Source organism: Notechis scutatus, chromosome 6 (genome assembly GCF_049901735.1).
Source record: "Notechis scutatus isolate UNSWTSFEM ecotype Mainland chromosome 6, rNotScu1.2, whole genome shotgun sequence".
In the NCBI taxonomy this organism is placed as follows: domain Eukaryota; kingdom Metazoa; phylum Chordata; class Lepidosauria; order Squamata; family Elapidae; genus Notechis; species Notechis scutatus.
The window spans coordinates 49,852,640-49,872,973 of NC_142014.1; the positions used below are offsets into that span (position 1 = coordinate 49,852,640).

General features: G+C 37.0%; 1 protein-coding gene across 1 annotated transcript in view; it reads right to left on the bottom strand.

Annotated features, from left to right (window-relative positions):
• The window catches only part of GRIN2B (glutamate ionotropic receptor NMDA type subunit 2B), a 126,023-nt gene that overhangs the window by 67,514 nt on the left and 38,175 nt on the right, over positions 1-20,334 (bottom strand). Inside the window, exon 2 of the mRNA XM_026693208.2 lies at positions 10,681-11,109. Coding sequence (XP_026548993.2) covers positions 10,681-11,091 — 411 coding nt within the window. The 5' untranslated portion in view covers positions 11,092-11,109. The remainder of the gene's footprint in view (positions 1-10,680; positions 11,110-20,334) is intronic.

Here is a 20,334-nt window from a genome sequence, read left to right on the forward strand (position 1 = left end):
CTCATTACATCCCCCACCACCCTGGCTCCTCACTGAACAACTGAAGAATTCTTATACTACAAATTGGTGATTTCTGACACATTGATGTCTACAGCTGAGATAGTGATATTCAGTAAGATACTCTTGTATCTATGTTTTTAAAAACCTGTCACCATATTGTTCAGTGGATTCTGTATTCACTTCAGTTCTTCTCCTTCTGGAGCTACAACTTGCATTTATCATACAGAATCTTGCTATACTCCATCAAAAAAAAATCATTTATGAAACTCATGGATTCAGGCCAGATTCTCTTTATCATTTCAACTTTTGATGTATTTTTGCATTAATACCCTGTCTACTATACAGCATGTTATATCTTATACTGCCAGGTTGTGCTTCAGTGGAGCTCTGCAATATAATTTCTCATCCATTGTCCATCTTTAGTTCCATGTAAGAATATCTACTGTTTCCTGAATTTTTTTAAAAAAGTTATCATTAAGAAATATGTTCTAAGATCTTACATTTTGTTGTGCTCAATTTTGCTGTACTTCTAATAATTTTTGTTAAAATATCCTGAGCATTTAACTCCACCTAAGAATTAACCATTAAAAACTGGTGTTTTTTTTTCCAAAGGGGAATATGCATATTAGTTCAATTGTTGTAACCTTCTCTGCTGTTAAGGGTACTGTACCATAATCATGGCATTCCACAGTGTCTGGTAGTAGCTGCTTTTTTGGAAAATGTAGGGGTAGCACAGAGTAATTAGTGAAATTACTTGTCACGTATGTGTTATTCACTCACATAACAACTGAAAACTGAGAAGAATATCCTTTAATAGGATATAAAATGTAAACTTAAAAAAGCCTTTAAGGGGGTCTATTTTTAATTACAAGCTTTCTGTTATGCTCCAGGTATAGTTACAAAAATACTGCTCTGTAATTAAGGATACAATAGATTATGGAAGTGCTTTCAATGTTAGTTTTAGCTAAGAAATTTCATAATAGCTTAGGGCCAAAATATCTAAAATATGCATCCAGGGGGAAAACATCTAAGACCCAAGCCCAGGGCAGGACATTTATAAGCATGGCAAACTTTCTTTTGCTTGAGATATTCTAGCAGTGTGTGTGTGTGTGTGTGTGTGTGTGTGTGCGCGCGCGCGCGCGTTTTCTAACAAGAAACTTAAATAACATGTTACATATGTTTATTATAAGCAATGAAAACACATATCAAAAGATAAGAGATAATCTATTACTTAAAAATACTGTAAATTAAGCTAAAAGAAAATTTGAAAGATTAGGTGTTTCCGAAGTAGTTTTGGTTAGTAAATGTACTTTTGATGTGTACAATGTAATTTTTAACTCCAAATTAAGAGTCATAATTAATCTATTATCCTCAAAATGGTGTCACTATGTGCAAAACTATAAAATTGCAATTTGCAGGATATGTTGATACACATGGACAAACTCCTAAGCGTGAAGAGGAATGACTATATGTCCTTCATTCTCAAGTTAGTTACAATGCTAAAGAAGATGAACAGTGGACTATAAGTGCCCAATCAACACATATGAGCTATCAGATGACATCAGTTTTTTAGTATTGTTCATCTTTATTCACCTACTAGATAAAATGGGTCTCTTTAGCAATAGAACATCATATTGGCAACAGACAAACCATCTTCTTAACTTACTGCTATCCGTACTTTCTGAATTCACGTTTCTCTTATAAGCTTCCAATGAGTAAAATGATGATAGAAGCTTCTTTTACTTTGAACTCTGTTCTAGCTTGACTTGCCACACAGTCTTCCTACTGACTAGGGATTATACTTTACGACTTTTCTTTCTTTAGCCATGAAGAGTGAATATCAAACTAGTAGAACTGAGCTCTCTTAAGGAAGAACTTTGAAAAGATGCTTGCTTGCTTCCTTGTTTGTTTCCTTGGTCCATTGCTCATTCATTCATTCAATTTATAAAGCCAACAATCTCACATACATCTCTGGATATCTTAAAATAATTTAAAACATCTCCCCAAAATGAGAAAATTGCAAAGAAAAATCAAATAAAAGTATAAACATGCTAAAACCATTAAAAACAATCTGCTGCCGAAATACAAAATATTTACAGCATTCAATGACCACTCTGCAGATTCTACACTACAATTGGATGACCAAACTTGGTTGTCAAAACCAGCCTTTAAAAGGCCAGTAAGGTCAGGATCAATGTAATCTCCAGAGTGATTATTTTCCAAGGAGTGATGGGTACTATGACAGAAAAGGTTATCCTCGGGGTCCCATCAGACAACATGCCTTAACAAATGGGTCACAGACACGTTGGACCTAATGGAATGGATAGATGTGACAGGGGAGAGGCAGTCCCTCAAATAACCCAATCCCACACCCTGTAGGGGTTTGTAGTTCATAACTAGCACCTTGAACTGAACTCAGAAGCACAGTGGCAGCCAATCTAGTTCACAGAGAAGAAATGTAGTGTGCTGAATGAGAAAGATACATAACCACCCATCACCGCATTTTTGTACCAGCTGCAGCTTCTGAATACTCCTCAGACTTACAGTATATAGAGCGCATTACAGTAATCCATTTGGAAAGTGACCAAGGCATGAATGTCTGAGATTAGAGTGGCCAGATTCAAGAATATGTGCAACAGGTGCAAAACATGGAGTTGTGCAAAGGCCCTCCTAGTTATCACTGCCATCTGCTCTTCAGTAAGGAGTTGAGTGAAGGAGATTTCTCACAAGGCCTGTTTGGAGCAGTGCTACTCTATCTAGAATAAGATATCAGTATTAATTTGGAGCAAGAGGTTCTGCCCTCTAATCCTGCTTTGCAGGATCCTGGAGGGTTCATTTCTGTGCTCCTGCCCCTGTTACACATGTATGTGAAGCTGGGGGAAGATCATTTGCTGCCATGGGATGAGGTATCACTAGGATGCTGAGGATACTTCTCTGCTCCTAGTGAATTAAGTGATGCTGTTCATGTCTTATCTCGCTGGAAGTTTCCAAAACACAAAGGCATTCAGTGTTGCTAGGTTGAGCTGAAGCATGTTGTTCCCCATTCCAAACTCAACAGCAAAGAATGGAAGCACAGCTCCTATCTTGCTCATGCCTGAGGCAATCCAGTAGTGCAGCCAATGTTGTTTCAATATCGTACCCAGGTTTGAAACCTGATTGGTAGAGTTCCACATAATCCATTTTATCCATGATCCTCTGAAGCTGTTTCATAACCATCTCTAAAAATGGAGGACTGGACACTAATAGAAATTATCCAATACAATTGTACCTACCAATAGCTTTTGAGGAAGGGATGAACCAATGATTCTTTAATTGATATGCATAATCAAAGACAGAGTGAGTATATCTGCATGCGCAACTACTCTTCAACTGAAGACAGACATTAAGAAATTGCAGAACCATGATTGTTCAGTATGTATGTTCAGTCACATGGATGTATCTTCAGTCACATGGATCCCCTCTGTCTGGAACCTACTTCCGTCCTTGTTCTCTTGAGGTAATAAATAATGACTGCACCAAAACTGTGGGAGTTTCTGATCTAGAAAACTATATTTGATCCTCTCTACTAGCCTTCCCCTGTTTGGGTACACATTTTCTTATCAACATTTATTTTACAGAATGGCAAGTTTTAGTTTGTTTTTTTATTGAATCTGCCTGGGTGTTTATTTATTTATTGAAATTTTTATTGTATTTTATTAGATTTAATTCCGCTTGGGCACCCTGAGTGACACAAAAGTAGCTATAATGAACAATTAATAAAAGACATAAACCATCCAACAGCTATATGCTCAAAACAGAAAAATGTCATGCTGCATCCATTTCAGCACCTGCATCCATTTAGCTATGAAATGTTGTTACTCACTTCAACTATTGACCAACCTTCTAAATGTGAAATAAGCTAGAAAATGAAGAGAGCTCAGAAGCCATTTAACCAGGGTTGGGATTCCACTGGTGTAATAACCGGTTCGGTGAGCACATGCACAGGGTTTGAAAATCACTTTCTCCATCACACACAGCAATCAGCTGTGCCGTGCAAAGCAGCTGAGGTTGAAAAAGCAGGAAATAAAGGACAGCCTAGAGCCCGGGCTGGCGGGTGGGCCAAACAGAAGAACAGAAGATTGTCAGAGCGAACCAGTTCCCTTTCAGCTGATCTTCGGAGCTACCGGTTCGGTAAAACTGGGCCAAACTGGTAGAATCCCACCTCTGCATTTAACCTTGTAAACCAGCTCTAAGATGTAGTGTGCAGTGCTTAAGTGAAGGAAAACTTATTTAAAAGACCCCATGATACAGCCAATCAAATTAAATCAACTTCATTTTTCACTATTTTTACTTACTAAATTTTTAATTATTCAGTGGAAGGGGGATGATTTTTATAGAGTAACATGAAGATTGTTTATTCCCAAGTAATTGTTAATGGTTGCAAAATAAACAAATATTCAAAAGTATTTTCCCACCTGCCAAGGATTATTTGTCTGCTGCACAGTTTCAGAAGCACAACATTTCACTTCAGTAGCAACCTATCTTGAAAAAAGAATATGTACTTCCGAAGTCCAGCTTCTCACATGAAAAATATAGGAGATGAACAATGACATTCAAAGGAAAAGAAGTTGGAAGATACCTTGTTTACAATTTATTTGGACCATAATTCATTCCACCTTTCTTTTTCAGACCTTGTTGACCTAAAGATGAATTTATAATCCCACAACAATGATGTAGCATAAATAAATAGATGAAACAATCCAGCAATGACAAAAAGTATCAATGTGATTATCAATCAGGCACAGGGAGACAGTGAGGATCAAGCACCAACCATGCAGGCATATAGCTGCTAATTGGTCAATTACATTTGTTTGTAGCCAACCAATAGCTATTAATTAGGCATTGCTAATTTCACTCTTCTTGGGCTTATCCTCATTGCCTTGTTGCCAGAACAGACCCACAACCATTATTTAAGATAGGAACAGATGGTGTTACCCTCTATTTATCCTCTGCTTTCCTGTTACAGTTTTAAAGTACTCTTTTCCTATTATCTTTCTGGCTAGAACAGTCTACTCCCTTACAAAAAAAAGTGGAATAGATAGCACCACCGCTAGATGGACTTGCAACTGGCTGGCAAGCCGTACTCGAGTAGTCCTTAATGGGTCTAAGTCTACATGGAGGGAAGTAAGCAGTGGGGTGCCAAAAGGTTCCGTCTTAGGCCCAGTACTCTTCAATATCTTCATTAACGACTAAGATGAGGGAATAGAAGGGGAACTTACCAAATTTGCAGATGACACTAAGATGGCAGGAATAGCTAACACCCAAGAAGATAGGCTCAAGATCCAGATGGATCTTGACAGACTAGAACACTGGGCCGTATCTACCAAAATGAAATTCAATGTAGAGAAAAGTAAAGTCCTACACTTAGGCAAGAAAAACCAAAAGTACACATACGGACTGGGTGAAACCAGGCTCAATAGCAATAACTGTGAGAGGGATCTTGGAGTCCTAGTGGACAACCAGCTAAATATGAGCCAGCAGTGTGTAGCAGCAGCCAAAAAGGCTAATGCAATCCTAAATTGTATTAACAGAGGGATACAATCAAGATCAAGGGAAGTACTAATACCACTCTATGAAGCCTTAGTAAGACCACACCTAGAGTACTGCATCCAGTTTTGTTCACCACATTATAAAAAAGATGTTGAGACTCTAGAAAAAGTACAGAGAAAAGCAACCAGGATGATTAGGGGACTGGAGGCTAAAACATACAATGAATGGTTGCAGGAACTGGGCTTGGCTAGTCTAGTAAAGAGAAGGACCAGGGGAGACATGATAGCAGTCTTCCAATATTTGAGTGGCTGCCACAAGGAGGAAGGGATCAAGCTATTTTCTAAAGCACCTGTAGACCAGACAAGGAATAATGGATGGAAACTGAACAAGGAGAGATTTAACCTGGAAATAAGGAGAAACTTTCTGACAGTGAGAACAATCAACCCATGGAACAGCTTGCTCTCGGAAGTTGTGGGAGTGCCATCACATGAGACTTTCAAGAAGAGATTGGACTGCCATTTGTCAGAAATGGTGTAGGGTCTCCCACTTGGGCGGAGGGTTGGACTAGATGACCTACAAGGTCCCTTCTAACTCTGATTATCTGTTATCTGTTAAGCTAACCTGTCATGCCTCTGTTGGAGTCTGAATCTGCAGGGAAAGATGAGTTGGAACAAGAAATGCCAGGCATTGAGTGGGTGGCTCCATTGGCCTTGGAGGAAACTGGGGAAGGGCAGAGTCAGTCCAGGCAAGGTTTTTCTGAAGTAGTAAGGCCTGCAGGCAGGGAGGAACAGAGGCAGGAGGAATTATAAGGGACAGAGGTCAGGAGAGGAGCTAGGACAACCCCCTCCTGATCCAAGGGCTCCAGGAGTAGAGAGGAGGCTTCATCAGTGCAGACAGAGCAGTCTACGTGTGAGGAGAGTGCCCTGCCCATCTTCACAAGGCACACTGGGGGAATGAGACTTAAGGAGATGCTGTGGGGAGGGGCATTTTGTCAGGAACAAACGCTGAGTTTCTAAAGTGTGCGTGCAGACGTTTGAACTGGCCAAGAGTCCTTGCATTCCTGTGGACGTTCTGGACTAATTACCTGGATCTTTTGCTCCTTGAACTCCTTGATTTGCCAAATACCTTTGGATTTCTTGCTGAGAAACCTTGGTGCAGACAGCGCTAGGCTGGACTAATTGCAGCCAGAAGCTGCTTGAGGTTTGTGTGGGGTTTTGTTATCATTCTGCTCGAGACTTGCCAGAAACGTTGGAGTGTTTGGGGAACTTTGGAGCAATAATGGGGCGGTTTGAACTGCCAGCTGTTTGTGTGATTCTTTGTACTGTGCCCTGGGTCATCACTTAACCACAAGAGTTCATTGGCTACTTCACAGAGGTAGAAACATCCTCTCAATTGAGTCAATACTGTAGTAATCAGGGGTGTCAAACTGGCAGCCCGCAGGCCAGATGCGTCATGCGCAGGCTACGCCCACCCCAGCTCCACAAAAGTGGGGAAAGTCACGATACGACACGTGACAGCAACGTGACACTGCAAGTTTGACATCTGTGCTGTAGTTGCTCTTATCTTGCATTTCCTGGGTAGTTTTCCTATTACAACTAGTACATAGAATGTTGCCAGTTTAAAAGTGAGCAATTTTTTTTCCAAAAAGTTGTATTTGTCTTTCTCTGAACCAGCTAGCTTTTCCCCTGGGCTTTAGAAAATAGAAAAATCCAGCAATGAACCATTTACATTGTTTCTTCTTCTGATCGTTGAGTTAAAATGTTTTGCAACTTGGGAAACAATGAAGCAAATGCCCACAGAACTATTTTAAACATAAATAAACATTAAGTATGTAGTGAGAAGGTGGGGACTTTTTATGAACTAATTTGGAAGGCAATAGTGAGAATTCTCTTTAGATACTTAACTAATTTAGAGTATGCACTCTAAAAAGCTGGTACAGTTTGTCTTTGATATCTCTTAGTGTAATGAAGACATGATAAGATACAGGGAACACATCTCAGTATCTTAAGAGATAATGGTAAACAAACATTACTAGGCACAGGAGAAAAGGAGTCACAGTCCCTCTGAGTACACCCTCATTCCTTCTGTGAAAATCTCTGCAACATAAGTTTCATGATTGTTTTTCAAGTTAAACCATAAAAAGTTACCATCCGTATGCTGTTTCTATGTACCATGTCATTTCTGGAAATATATATGTTGGACATTTTAAAAGAGAGATATCCACATGCAATTCAAACAGCTTAATATTGTTTTGGACTGTACCATTTCTAACTGGTTAAGGAGAGCCTAGTCTCCCTACTCTCAAATTATCTATCCTAGCTTTACTGTAAATGGTTTTTTGTATGTTTGCATTTCAATCCCTTTTTAATGCTTTACATATATTTTCACTAGAAAAATGGCTTAAAGAAATAAATATTAGATAACTTTGTCATGGAAGCTACCTACGTAGCCTTAACTCCACTGAATTTATTTATTTTATTATTTATTAATCCAATTTATATAGCCACCATTTCACTGGAAGGCACAAAAGCAATACTGGGAGGCACAAAATAATCAAATAAAATAATAATAGTCTAAAATGTAAAAAGCCATATTAATAAATATCATAAAAACCAAAGAGCTATGTTAGTTAAGAAGTTAACTGCCTCCATACATACATTTTTCCTTCTTTGTGCTTTTACTTGTTTCTTTCCTTGTTTTTTACCCTTATTTTAAGGATATTTGTCTGAAAATGTTTGGCTATATCCCAGGTGTCAAATGTGCCACATCACATTGCCGTCATGTGATGTTTTATAACATTTTCCCCATTCACAGAGCTAGGGTGGGCATGGTCTGTGCTTAACACATCTGGTCCACGGGCTACCAGTTTGACACCCCAGGATATCTAAAGGCATATATCAATGCAAACTTATAACTCTTTTACATTCTAAATCTGAAAGTGCATTTGCTTGGTCATAATTAAATATATATCATGAAATTACACACTTTCTACAATTACCAATTAACTAACTATGTCAGTCTGCTGCAAGAAAAACAGCAAAGAAACTTTCAGCACTTTCACAAGTAAATTTATTGTGGTGTTCACTGTTCTGGACTACAGAAAGTTTATGTCATAATAAAATTAGTCTTTATAGCACTACAAGATTCTTTGCTCATTATGAAATTAATATTTATACATTAGATTAGCATAGCAGTGTTATTTTCATTACCATGCTACATACATCTATTTCATTCTATCAAAACAATTTATATTTTTTTCCACTCCTGAAAAATGCTGGCAGGCATGTAATTTCAATTCTATCTTCCTTTGGACCTTATTCCCTATGAGTATTTATAATCAGATTCAATAGGCAACACTGCTATATTACAGAAATCATTTACATTAATGGGGACAGATACGGAGAACATAAATCTTAGAGTCCTCATTCAAATTATCTTGCATAGAACAAAGTGAAAGGCAAACTGAATAATGGAAAATTTTCCTTAGGTTCCTTTAATTGGGGTGGAAATATTTGACTTCTAGATGTACAATTGGACAATTTGTATACTTAATCTGAAAAGTCTCTCAAGATGTTTTAAAGTGTAGTGGTAACATAAAAACTCTTCGTCAAACAACTTAAGTTTTTCTTTTATTAAATCTGAATCAAGATCCAAGAACTTTAGCTCCACATCTTTCTCCAGAGTCAGCAAACTATAGTAATACAAATAAAAGCATTGATAACTACAAAGCTGTGTTTTACCTCCATTAGTAATTGAGATCACAAATGCTGCCATTTCAATTAGTATAGGAGGATTTCATTTTTTGAAATGAAATTTTTCCCGTTTGCATATGCCACCATTCTAATCCCACAATTCTCATCATCATGCTATAAAGAAATTCCTTCACCCCAAATCCAAATGAGTTTTTGAGACAAAATATTGGTTGGTTATACTTTTCCTCTATTTGCAAAAAAAAAAAAAAAAGCTTGAATAGCCAACAAGAATTCTAGCCACCATAGAAACAACTAAACTGAAACTTCAAAAAGGAATGAGAGGAGGAAAAGCATTCTAATAGCCCAGCAACTGAGTAATCAACTTAATGCAGGATGAAAAAGAAGATGTGCCTCAGTAAGAGACTTTGCAAACTGTTGAAACATGGCATTATATTTTCCATTTATGCTTAACATGAGAGGATATACAGTATGTTTGATCTTATGAATGTGACCAAGAAAAAGTTGCATTACCTACTTCTATGGGTCTACAGATTTGCCAATTCTTCATAGAAAAAAATCATGCCAATACCTAGAATTACCATTGCCTGATGGCCAATCTCAAGAGGCAATATTAGTTTTGCTAGTGGGAAATAGAATACTATACTATATCATCATTCCTAGCTGCAGAAAGGTTCAATCCAAGGAAACTATAGCACAGAAATAGAATTGTAAGAACTGATACCCTACTTAATGAAGAGATTAGTCTCTACAGTTGAAATAACAGAATAGCACTAATTAATTTGGAAGGATTAATATAATAAAGGAGGCAAAAATTATATTAGAATGCAAACAAGGGAGTTTACCAAATCTTTCTACAATAAATTTATATACATATGTTCATAGCATGTCATGATTTAGATTACATAGATTCAGATCTATGATATGTACATTTTCCATCCCCTGACCATCAAAGGAATTTAGATTATCTGTAATATCTTCTAGTTTTAAAAGTCATGTTTTTTCTCCTTTAATCAATTTAATCATCTCTGTATTGACAACATTCTTGTAATTCATATATTTGTATCTTTTAAATTAAACATTATGTGAAGATTTTTTTCTTTAAAAAAAAGAATAAAGCATCCTCAAAATTTATGAGCAATAGCTTCTCGGCAGCTTTGTTAAACTTGGACAAATCAAGATCTTTAAAGATCTCTCTAGATAATTTTCAAATCAGTAGCATATTTTCTCTTGCTCTAATTTTGTCTGTCTGTCTACCTATGGTGTAATTTTGTGAATTGTTGCATTGGTAAATGAATAATAAGAAAAAGAATATTTGCTGAACTGATATAAACTCCAACCTATGGCATCTATAATGGGAACATTGACATCACTAGATATCATCCAGGACCATAATGGAAAACAACCCTTAGAATTTACAGTGCAATAACCTATAATTTACCTTGTCTGCCATTATCATAGAAGAGCCTCCATGGATTCCTAGAATGGGTGTGAGGGTCTGGGCAGAAATGAAGTCCAGGATCTGGGCAATAGCTTCCTGGTCAGTATCATCAGCAAACACCACACCTTGCACCCTCCGTTCAGACATGATATCGCAGATGCGGGTGATGATGCTCTTGGGATCTGTTTCATTCATGGCCACGAGTTCCACCCGAGGTATAAGAGAGAGGTGATGGAAATCATCCTTCTTGTGGGCATCTGTGATAGCTACTTCATCAGAGGTACCCACCAAGATGACAGCAATGCCAATGCTGGGATGGTTCTTTTGAGCCCAAGCCATACCGCCTGTTGTTGCTAAGACTGCCAGCATAAGCCAGAATTTTGAAGAATAGCACTCTGCTCTGGGCCTCATCTTCAGCTCTTACACTCCCTGAAATGAGACAAAAAATAAAAGTTTCAATAAGGTATATATAAATCACAGAGATTTAGGCATTTACAGGCATACACTGTTAGGCATGTTACTTATAGAAAGAGCTGTGGTGGCACAGTGGTTAGAATGCAGTATTGCAAGCTAATTCTGCTGACTGTCAGCAGTTCGATCCTGACTGGCTGAAGGTGGATTCAGCTTTCCATCCTTCCAAGGTCAGCAAAATGAGGACTCAGATTGTTGGGCTTTATGCTGATTCTGTAAACCATTCAGAGAGGGCTATAAAGCACTATGAAGCAGTATTTAAGTCTAAGTGCTATTGCTATCGCTATAGAGATACAGATTAGTGGTCTATAAAACTCTACTTTTTTGGCTTTGAGTGACAGAGACTTTCCAACGTTTCCATGCTCTTTCTAAGGAGTTTATTTTTTCAGTCCATTGTCTAACATTGATTAATATCATCCTCAAAACACACACACACACACAGAGAGAGAGAGAGAGAGAGAGAGAGAGAGAGAGAGAGATCCGGTATTCAGTTATAACCAAAACTTATTACTATAACTTGTTTCAGACTTCAGTAATCATCAAGGAAATTTTTTTAACTTTACTTTGTGAATAAAAGTATGTGGAGGAGGACTAAGGCTCTGATCAGGAAGAGAATAATCAAATAAGTAGTCATCATTTTGTTGCACCCGCTAGCGAGTGTAATGACAAATAAATTCTTATGTCTTATGTCTTATAAACTATTGTTCTACTTAAAATCACATGCTGAGACATTAATGTCCTTTGGTGATCCTTGTGAAATTATTTTAGCTGCAGCCCTAGATTATAATTAAATTCATTTTTGCCTTGCCTCCCATTTGTTTTTCCAAAAACAACTTGCCAGCAGCTTCTCCTCCCTCAAAATAATTCAAAAAGAAGATAAGAAAGAATCATGTGGCAATAAAATGTCTCTCCTATCAACTTGGCGTTCATTCAAAAAAGTTTGAGGTATTCTTGTTTTGATAATTTTAATTATAAATTGTCCTAATAATTTTAATTATTAATTATAAAGGCAAATTAATACTTTCACAATATGGAATTGTAGTGAAAATGCCTTCTGTCAATACTATTTTTTCTTAAATAACAATCCGCTGGCTTCAGGGTCAGTTGTGTTTCTTATTTTCTTTTTCAAGAACTGCTACTGTTTGCCTTAGTCTCAAATCTTAGAACTGGTAGACTTCAAGCTAATGGAATAGCCAATATATTTTTATTCATGCCTTGGAAATGTTGTCTTTTTCTAAACAATGAAATGATGAAGACCTATGAGGTCATCAGTGCAACCCTACTAATGCCACAGTTTTCTCTTTAGGACACTTTATCTTGTTTTAAATAACATTGAGCTCTTTTCATCTGCAAAGCACTTTCCAAACCACAGCTAATTAATCCTCATAGTACACAGTAGCATACATATTGCTAACATTGTTTTCCATATCTGAAAATCATAGCATTGAAGTTTACCTTGTATGTTCTGAGGCTTCCTTTATCAGTAAAAAAAAAAATAGTAGTAACTGGCATGTAATCTGATGCTCGGGCCATAGATTCATGTTACTTACTTTGCTAATATGAAATCCTGAAATGATTGGAAAGTAGTACTATTCAAATCTAAAATTTGGCCTAATTCTCCTTCTGTGATGATGTATAATATGTCACAAGTGCTCAGATTATCATTAAATTCTAAAAGCTCTTTTCTTTCAATTTCATCAGAAGTTAAGAGCTCAGGGCAACTTGCTTAATCTCTTTGATTATAATCCATCCCTAGGTTCTCCATTAGATTCCAGATAAATATCAAAAGCCAGAGGGGGAAATATTAGTGACTGCGCTGAAGGGAATCTCTTTACTAATAAAGTAAGTGAGAGGAATCTAATACAGTTTTGTATTTCATTTAGTCTAAATACTGTAGAACTCAGAAAATTGCTGCCCATGCAATAACATCACTACTGATATAGTCTCATGATAATAAAGTAGTCCTAGAGGATGCTGTTACATCATATGCTCCCAGTGGTCCCAATGAAAATATTCTGCAAAATCAATCTGTCTTCTCCTACTTAATGGATTTTCTCTGATGAGTTTGGAAGAAAAATAAAGAGGAATGGTTTCCAAGGAGGAAGACAATGATATATGGATACTTGTAAAATTCCTTGTTCTGTTTTACAACAGAAATCCCAACAACAAGCAGTGATCACATTAACGGTACTAAAGTTACACATATGTATGAAACTCACTCAGTGACTTCAAAAATTATTGTCAAAATCATTAAGCTATCATTAGACAAATTATCATTGAACAAATGGGTAGCTACAGACACTAAATTGGACAAATAAATAAAAACAAAATTCAAACAGATAACAGATATTGCTACTTTACTATTTCAAACAAGGATCAAATCCACTTGCCAAACATGAAAGGAAAGAGTGCATGAAATATCTATTGACAAACAAGACCTTGAGAATCTAACAAAATTTATTGCTAATTTCTGTAGGGCAGAACTGTTGCCATCAGATTGGTTGTTGATTGGTTATATGCCATCAAGCTATTGTCAGCATTTAATTACCACATACATAGACCTGCTTTGATGATCAGTTTCTAAACTAGCCCTTCAAATCTTACAATTGTGTACCCATTGTTTGTGGAATCAAACCCATTTATCTATTTCCTTCCACCTTTCTCCATATTGTACACTTATTCGAATAATGTCTCTAAATATGATAATTTGAGTGTGATAATTTGTACCTCAAATGAGAACTCTGAATTAATTTGTTCTATGATCCATTTGTTTACTTTGTTGGCCATCCATGGTATTCTTGGGTGTCTTCTCCAAAACCATAGTTGAAAGCATCAATTTTCTATCCTGATTCTTCAAAGACCACTTTTCCCCCCGTAGAGTGACAGAGCAAAACTACTGCCTGCATGATTCTGATCTTTATAGATACAGACATGCATTTGAATATCTTTTCCAAGTCCTTCATTGCTAACCTACAATTGCTCATATGTATGCTATTTTTCCACTGCTTGTTCCTTTACTGTTGATAATCAGTTGTAAACACTGAAGCCATCCATTTTAATATCTTCATTGTCTGTTTATTTTTTAATTATTTTATTATTAAAATATATATAGCAACCATCTTGATCAATATATCTGGGTGGCTAACAAAAAAAGCTAAACATAGTACAAAAAATAAAAGGCAACCAATTAAAAAACATAGTCAAGGCACCCTTACAAAATCTCTAAAGCATAAACCTGTCAAGTACCAGGAAAATCAGGAGATCCAGACAGTTGAAATGGGTATATAGATTTATTGAAGTTTTTATTGAGCTCTCTACAAGAATCTGAACTACTAACAGCCAAGGGAAATTAGCAGGAGATAAGAATAGAAGGAATTCAAGGTGGACTGGACTTACATTTCTTGTGGATGTTAAGGGACTCATGACTGATGATGCGTTTGACCCCTCCCTGAGGCTCAACCTGACCATCTCCTACAAAACCACAAGCTCACATACTGGGCTCCAATACGTAGGAGGAAAACCAAGTTCTAAATAGCCAGTAGGGTTGGGGCCATCCAAATCTCAGAGGGGGGCAGATACCCTCAAAAGAAGATATGCCCAATTCCTTCATTGGAGCATGCCAGCTCTGCCAGCTCTGGTGGGACAGGCAATCCTGCAAGTAATCTATTGCCATTTAGTCCTTTAAAGGTAACAACCAGCACAATGAATTACACTCAGAAATCTACTGGAAACCAGAGCAGCTCACATAGCATTGAAGTTATAGGGACATATTATGGTGCATTCAAATTGGATGTGCCACAGCTTTCTAGACCATTTGAAGCTGACGAAAGTTTTTCAAGGACAGCCCTATGTAGAGCACATTACAGTAGTTCAGCCAGAAAGTGATTAAGGCACCAGTGAAAAAAGTGACGTATGATTGTTTTTCACAGTTATGACCTTTCCAACACTCCCATGATCACGTGATCAAAATTCAGATGTTTAGCAACTGGTTCATATGTATGATCGTTGCTGTGTCCCAAGGTCACGTGATCACCTTTCACAACCTTCTGACAAGCAAAGTCAATGGGGAAGCCAGGTTCACTTAGCAACCGGGTTACTAATTTATCAACTGCAGTGATTTACTTAACAACTGAGGCAAGAAAGTCATAAAATGGGGCCAAATGTACTCAATAACATAAATTTTGGTCTCAATTGTGGTCGTAAGTCAAGGATTACCTGAAGTAAGAGGAAAATGTGTTTGGTCATATGACCTAGATAACAGAATTAAACATGAGAATGACTTAATAATTTCTGCCAATCCAATGATTTATAATTGTGAAAATAGTTTTTCTAACAACTAAAACAGTGGACATCATCAATTGGAGCATACAGAAAACAAATAAATTATTTTATTGGTAAAGTTGTTGGAAGAGCTTCATTGGACGAGCAAAGACATGGCCAGGGATGATTGTGGAGCAGATCACCAATTGTTATGTGCAGGTTCTAAGTTATGCTAAGCAGAAGAAAGCCAACCAGTTTGCATGATATGATCTTATGCATATATGTTCCATTTTCGAGGAAAATATCAAAATCCCTTGGAAGTCCTGAACCTAATGAATAGGGGACAAGAGAACTGTGAAATGAACTTAAAATAGCTGGTAAGGATGAATGTGAAAAGAGGTTGTCAAAGGTAATAAAACAGAAGAAAGCAAACTAAATGTCAGAAGAAAGCATGAAAATTGTCAAGAAGAGTAGAGAAGCCAAAGCATATGAAAAACAAAAAACTTGAGACCGAATGTAAAAATAAAATTTCAGAAAACTGTTCTGAAAGAGACAAGGAGCAATACTATCACATTTGTAAAGGCATCAAAGATGAAAACAGCTATGGAAAAAAATAAGTCTTCTAAATTTCCAGTCTCTTATTGATATGCTAAAGGAAGTCAATGGCAGATGTAAAGAAGCTCAAATAAAGATTGGAGTACATTGAAATTTTACACAATAAAGATCTTAACATTCAAGATGTCTTAAAGCAAGGCTCCCCAACCCCTAGGCCACAGTCAACTACCAGGCATGGCCTATTTGGAATTGGGACACATGAGTGGCTGGCTGGCTGGCTGGCATGCAGCTCCACTTGTGCAAGTGGTGAACCAGTAGGCAAAAACGCACATGCCACTCGCGTGTCCCGGTTTCCCTCCCCTCAGCCTGACTGCCAAGCCGCAAAGGTTGGGGACCACTGTCTTAAAAGATATTCCTTACTTACAACTACTAGAAGATAAAATGAGATTGGCATTTTGGTTATTGTGAAGTCAGAAGGCTATAGGAATTGATGAAATATCTATAGAAATATGGAAAGCAAAATAGGAATAATCAGTAAAGGTTCTAACAAAACCATGCCAGCAGATCTGGAGAATAACACAGTCGTCAACAGATTTCATCATTTTTAAAGAAAGATAATTTAACAGAGTGTTCAAACTAGTATAAAAGATCCTTAATATCACATTGTAGCAAAAAAAAATGCTCAAGATTGTCTAATGCAAATCAGAATACTATGGAAAAAGGGGAAATGGCGGATATTTAAGTCCATTTTAGAAAATGCAGAGGAACAAGATACATTATTGCAGATACATGCTGAATAATTGAGAAGGACAAAGAACACCAAAAAAAGTCAATGTGTATTTCATTAACAATAGAAGGGCCTTTGATAGTGTCAACCATGTCAAACTGGAATGTGCTTAGGAAAAGGAAATCCAAGAACATCGTTGTTCTCACCCACATACAGGACAAGAAGTCACAGTGCATAGCAAAAGAGACTGTTTGCAGTCAGGAAAGAAGTGAAGCAAGGCTGTATTTCCTTCCTTCCTTCCTTCCTTTTTTCAGTGCCATTGTAACTTTGAACAGTCATTAAACTAAATTGACTATAAAACTGCTTAGCTACTCATCAGGCATAGCACAAACATTTCTTGGAGATAACTGTCAAAGAGTTGCCTGTGCAGCCTAACAGATACAGTACAGTGTACAGTGTACACAGGTACAGTGCATAATATAGTATTTGCTGTAACCTTCCTGACTATGACACTAATAACATTCTTTCTTTGTTTCTCATCTCCTGAATAGTAAACAATGTGATTAACTGACTGAAAATGTCCAGTTCCAATTCATTACAATTTGGCTGAGATGTTGAGAATATACCGGTAGTCCTCAAGTTACAGCCATGCATTTGGTGATCGTTTAAAGTTACAACAGCACTGAAAGAAAGTGATGACCAGTCCTTGCATTGATGAATGCCACAGCATCTGCACCATCACTGGTTTAAAATTTGGGAACTTGGCAAATGTCATGTACGTATGATTGTCACAGCATCCAGGGGTCATGTGGTTGTCATCTATGACCCTCCCAGCTGATATCTGGCAAGCAAAATCAATGGGGGAAGCTAGTTTTGATGGATGACATGATTCACTTAACAACTTCAGTGCATTGCTGAATTGTGGCCAAAAAAAGAGGTTGCAAATCAGACGTGGCTCACTTAACAACTGCCTTGCTTAGCAACAGAAATCCTGGTCTCAGCTGTGGTTGAAAGTGGAAGACTATCAATTCATTCAATTTTTCACTATATTGAGCTTTTCCACATAAATGCTTCTTACGTTCCATGTTCCCATTATAATTCTGTCTTTGCAGTTTGGGATTTTATTTTCCTCCATTCACAGCATCAGTAACTAGATGCCCCACAGGCTTTAATCTAACAACTCACTGCACCATTAGCGATTCTCAGCTCTTCCTCAGTAGAGTTTTTTGAGTGCTCTGACCTGAGAAGCTTATCATCCAGCACTATATCATCAGTCACTGTTTATCCATATGATTTTCTTGGTAAAATATTGGAGTTGTTTATCATTACATTCTTCTCACAGTATGAAACGACGCCTTAGTTTCCATCGTCTTCCTATAGCGTTGCTGCCCTATATAGAAGCCCATTTGTTTTAGATAGGCACTGGGATGGTCTTGGGAATATATACTTTTGTGCATCAGCCCCCACATTCTATGCTTATCCTTCTCAAGAGCACGCATACACATGCACACAGGGAGACAAACCTGGATATACAATGAAGAGGCAAAATAGCAGGGATGAGAGTCGATTAACCAGTATGAGAGTCGATTAACCATCATACACTCTGCACGTTTTCTTTAGCATACATTAATGTTGTTGGTTTTTTATTTTCTTTTTGTCTTTCATCCCCTGAGGATTTTAATGGTATTTTACCTGGTTGTGCAAAACCTATTAACCATGTATAAATAATATTAATACAGTACTTTGAAGTATTTTGTAAAATAGAATGCTAGATTATAGCAGCCAAGAATTAGGCAGGCAGGCAACAGGAAAAGAGTAGTGCAACCATAAACTCATGTATAGCTTTTGATAATGATGAAACCAAAACAAATCTAATCAAAGTTATGAATTGATTTATTGCAAAAAACAGTTATCGGAGGCAAAATCTTTTCAGATGTAAGTTTATATCTTAAGGTATTCAGGGGGTAATGTTAGGAATATAAGTCACCTAACAGCTATTTGGGTTGGAAATATATAAACCAGGATAGACATTTTAATACTGCCTCTTTAAGAAAATCATAAAAGTGTAATTGGGTGTGGTTTCTCAAACGGCCATAAGATGGAGCCAGAAACCTGGGTTGTTTATTCTTAGTCTCAGAAGAGAGTGTCTCAGTGAGTCTCTGTTTTCCTTCTGTTGGATATTGCCGTTCCTCCTAAATGGATTGTTATTCTTGGATTTGATGTAAGTCTGATACTGAACTGTTTTTTGATACTGGACTTGGTTATTGGATTATCCCTAAACTGAAAACTGACTGACTTACCTGTGAATGACTTTGGACTGCTTATTTTGAACTTTGCTTAAACCTTTATTGGAAGTAAAAACCTACATTTACTGTACAATGTATCTGTGTGCTGTGTGTGTATTATTCTTTACTTCTCTCAATACGTCTCCCTGTATGCGCTCATTCTCCTAACGGGGAATTACCTCAACAGGTACCAAAAATTAGGCCCCACAGGCCATTCATAATTTTTTCAGAGAACATGTTAATCAAAAATCATTTGATATGCATCAAATGATTAAGGAAATGTTTAGAAGAAAATAGCAACCAAATTTAACATTTAATGCATTAACATATGATTAATGTTTATGGCAGGGGTGTCAAACTTGTGGCCCGTGGGCTGGATGCGTCATGCGTTGGCCATGCCAACACCCAGTTAAGCAAAGGGGGGGGAGCCATGATATATCACATGATGATGCCATGATGATGTAAGTTTGACACCCCTGGTCTATGGGACCAACTTTTGGTACAATGCATATTTTGTATTGGATTAATGAATGGCAATTCATTAATTCATGTAATTCCATCATGGAATTACATGAATTAATGAATTGCCATTCATTCACATGTGATGGAATTCTCTGACCCTGGAAACAAAAACATGCATTTCTAAAATATTACAAAGTGTGACAATTGTTCTCTGTGTTCCTGTTAATACATTCCCCCAAACATTTTCCATTTAAGAGGTCTGTTACACTGTTCGTTTTTCTTCCTTGCAGGCTTAATCTTTCCACAATTGATTATTACTTTATTTCACTCTCTTTTGTCAAAGCTGCAATATCAGAGGAGGTGTGATTTTTCCAGCTTTTTCCTTGGGACCATTAGATTTGGGCTGGACTAAATGTGCAAGTTTAAAAGTGTAATACATTTCAAAATTTATAGTATTAAAATGGTGCTTAATTGGTGTTTTTCAAATAATCACACTTTATTCATGTGGCAAAGCATTTATGATACAAAAATTTATTATGCAAAGATAATCAATAAAGTATCGGGCTTTTTAGATGCCATCGAATAACAGATACCTCAATTGCATGAGAAAGCCGCAAGCAGGATATGACAAGAGCCTCCTTTACTTATTGTTCCCTTAGCAACAAGCATTCAGCAGCATACCGCTTCTCATACTGGAAGTAATATACAGCTGTCATAACTAGGGATCTTTAATTTTATTCAGTATGGTTTGTCAAGTCTGTTTTTTAAGCCATTTAAATTATCAGTCATTACTGTCTTTTAAGGAACTGAATCCTACTGTTGTTTGTGTGAAATAGCATTCAGTTTTGTCCAATATGAGTATACCACCACTTATTTTAATTGAATGATTCCCAG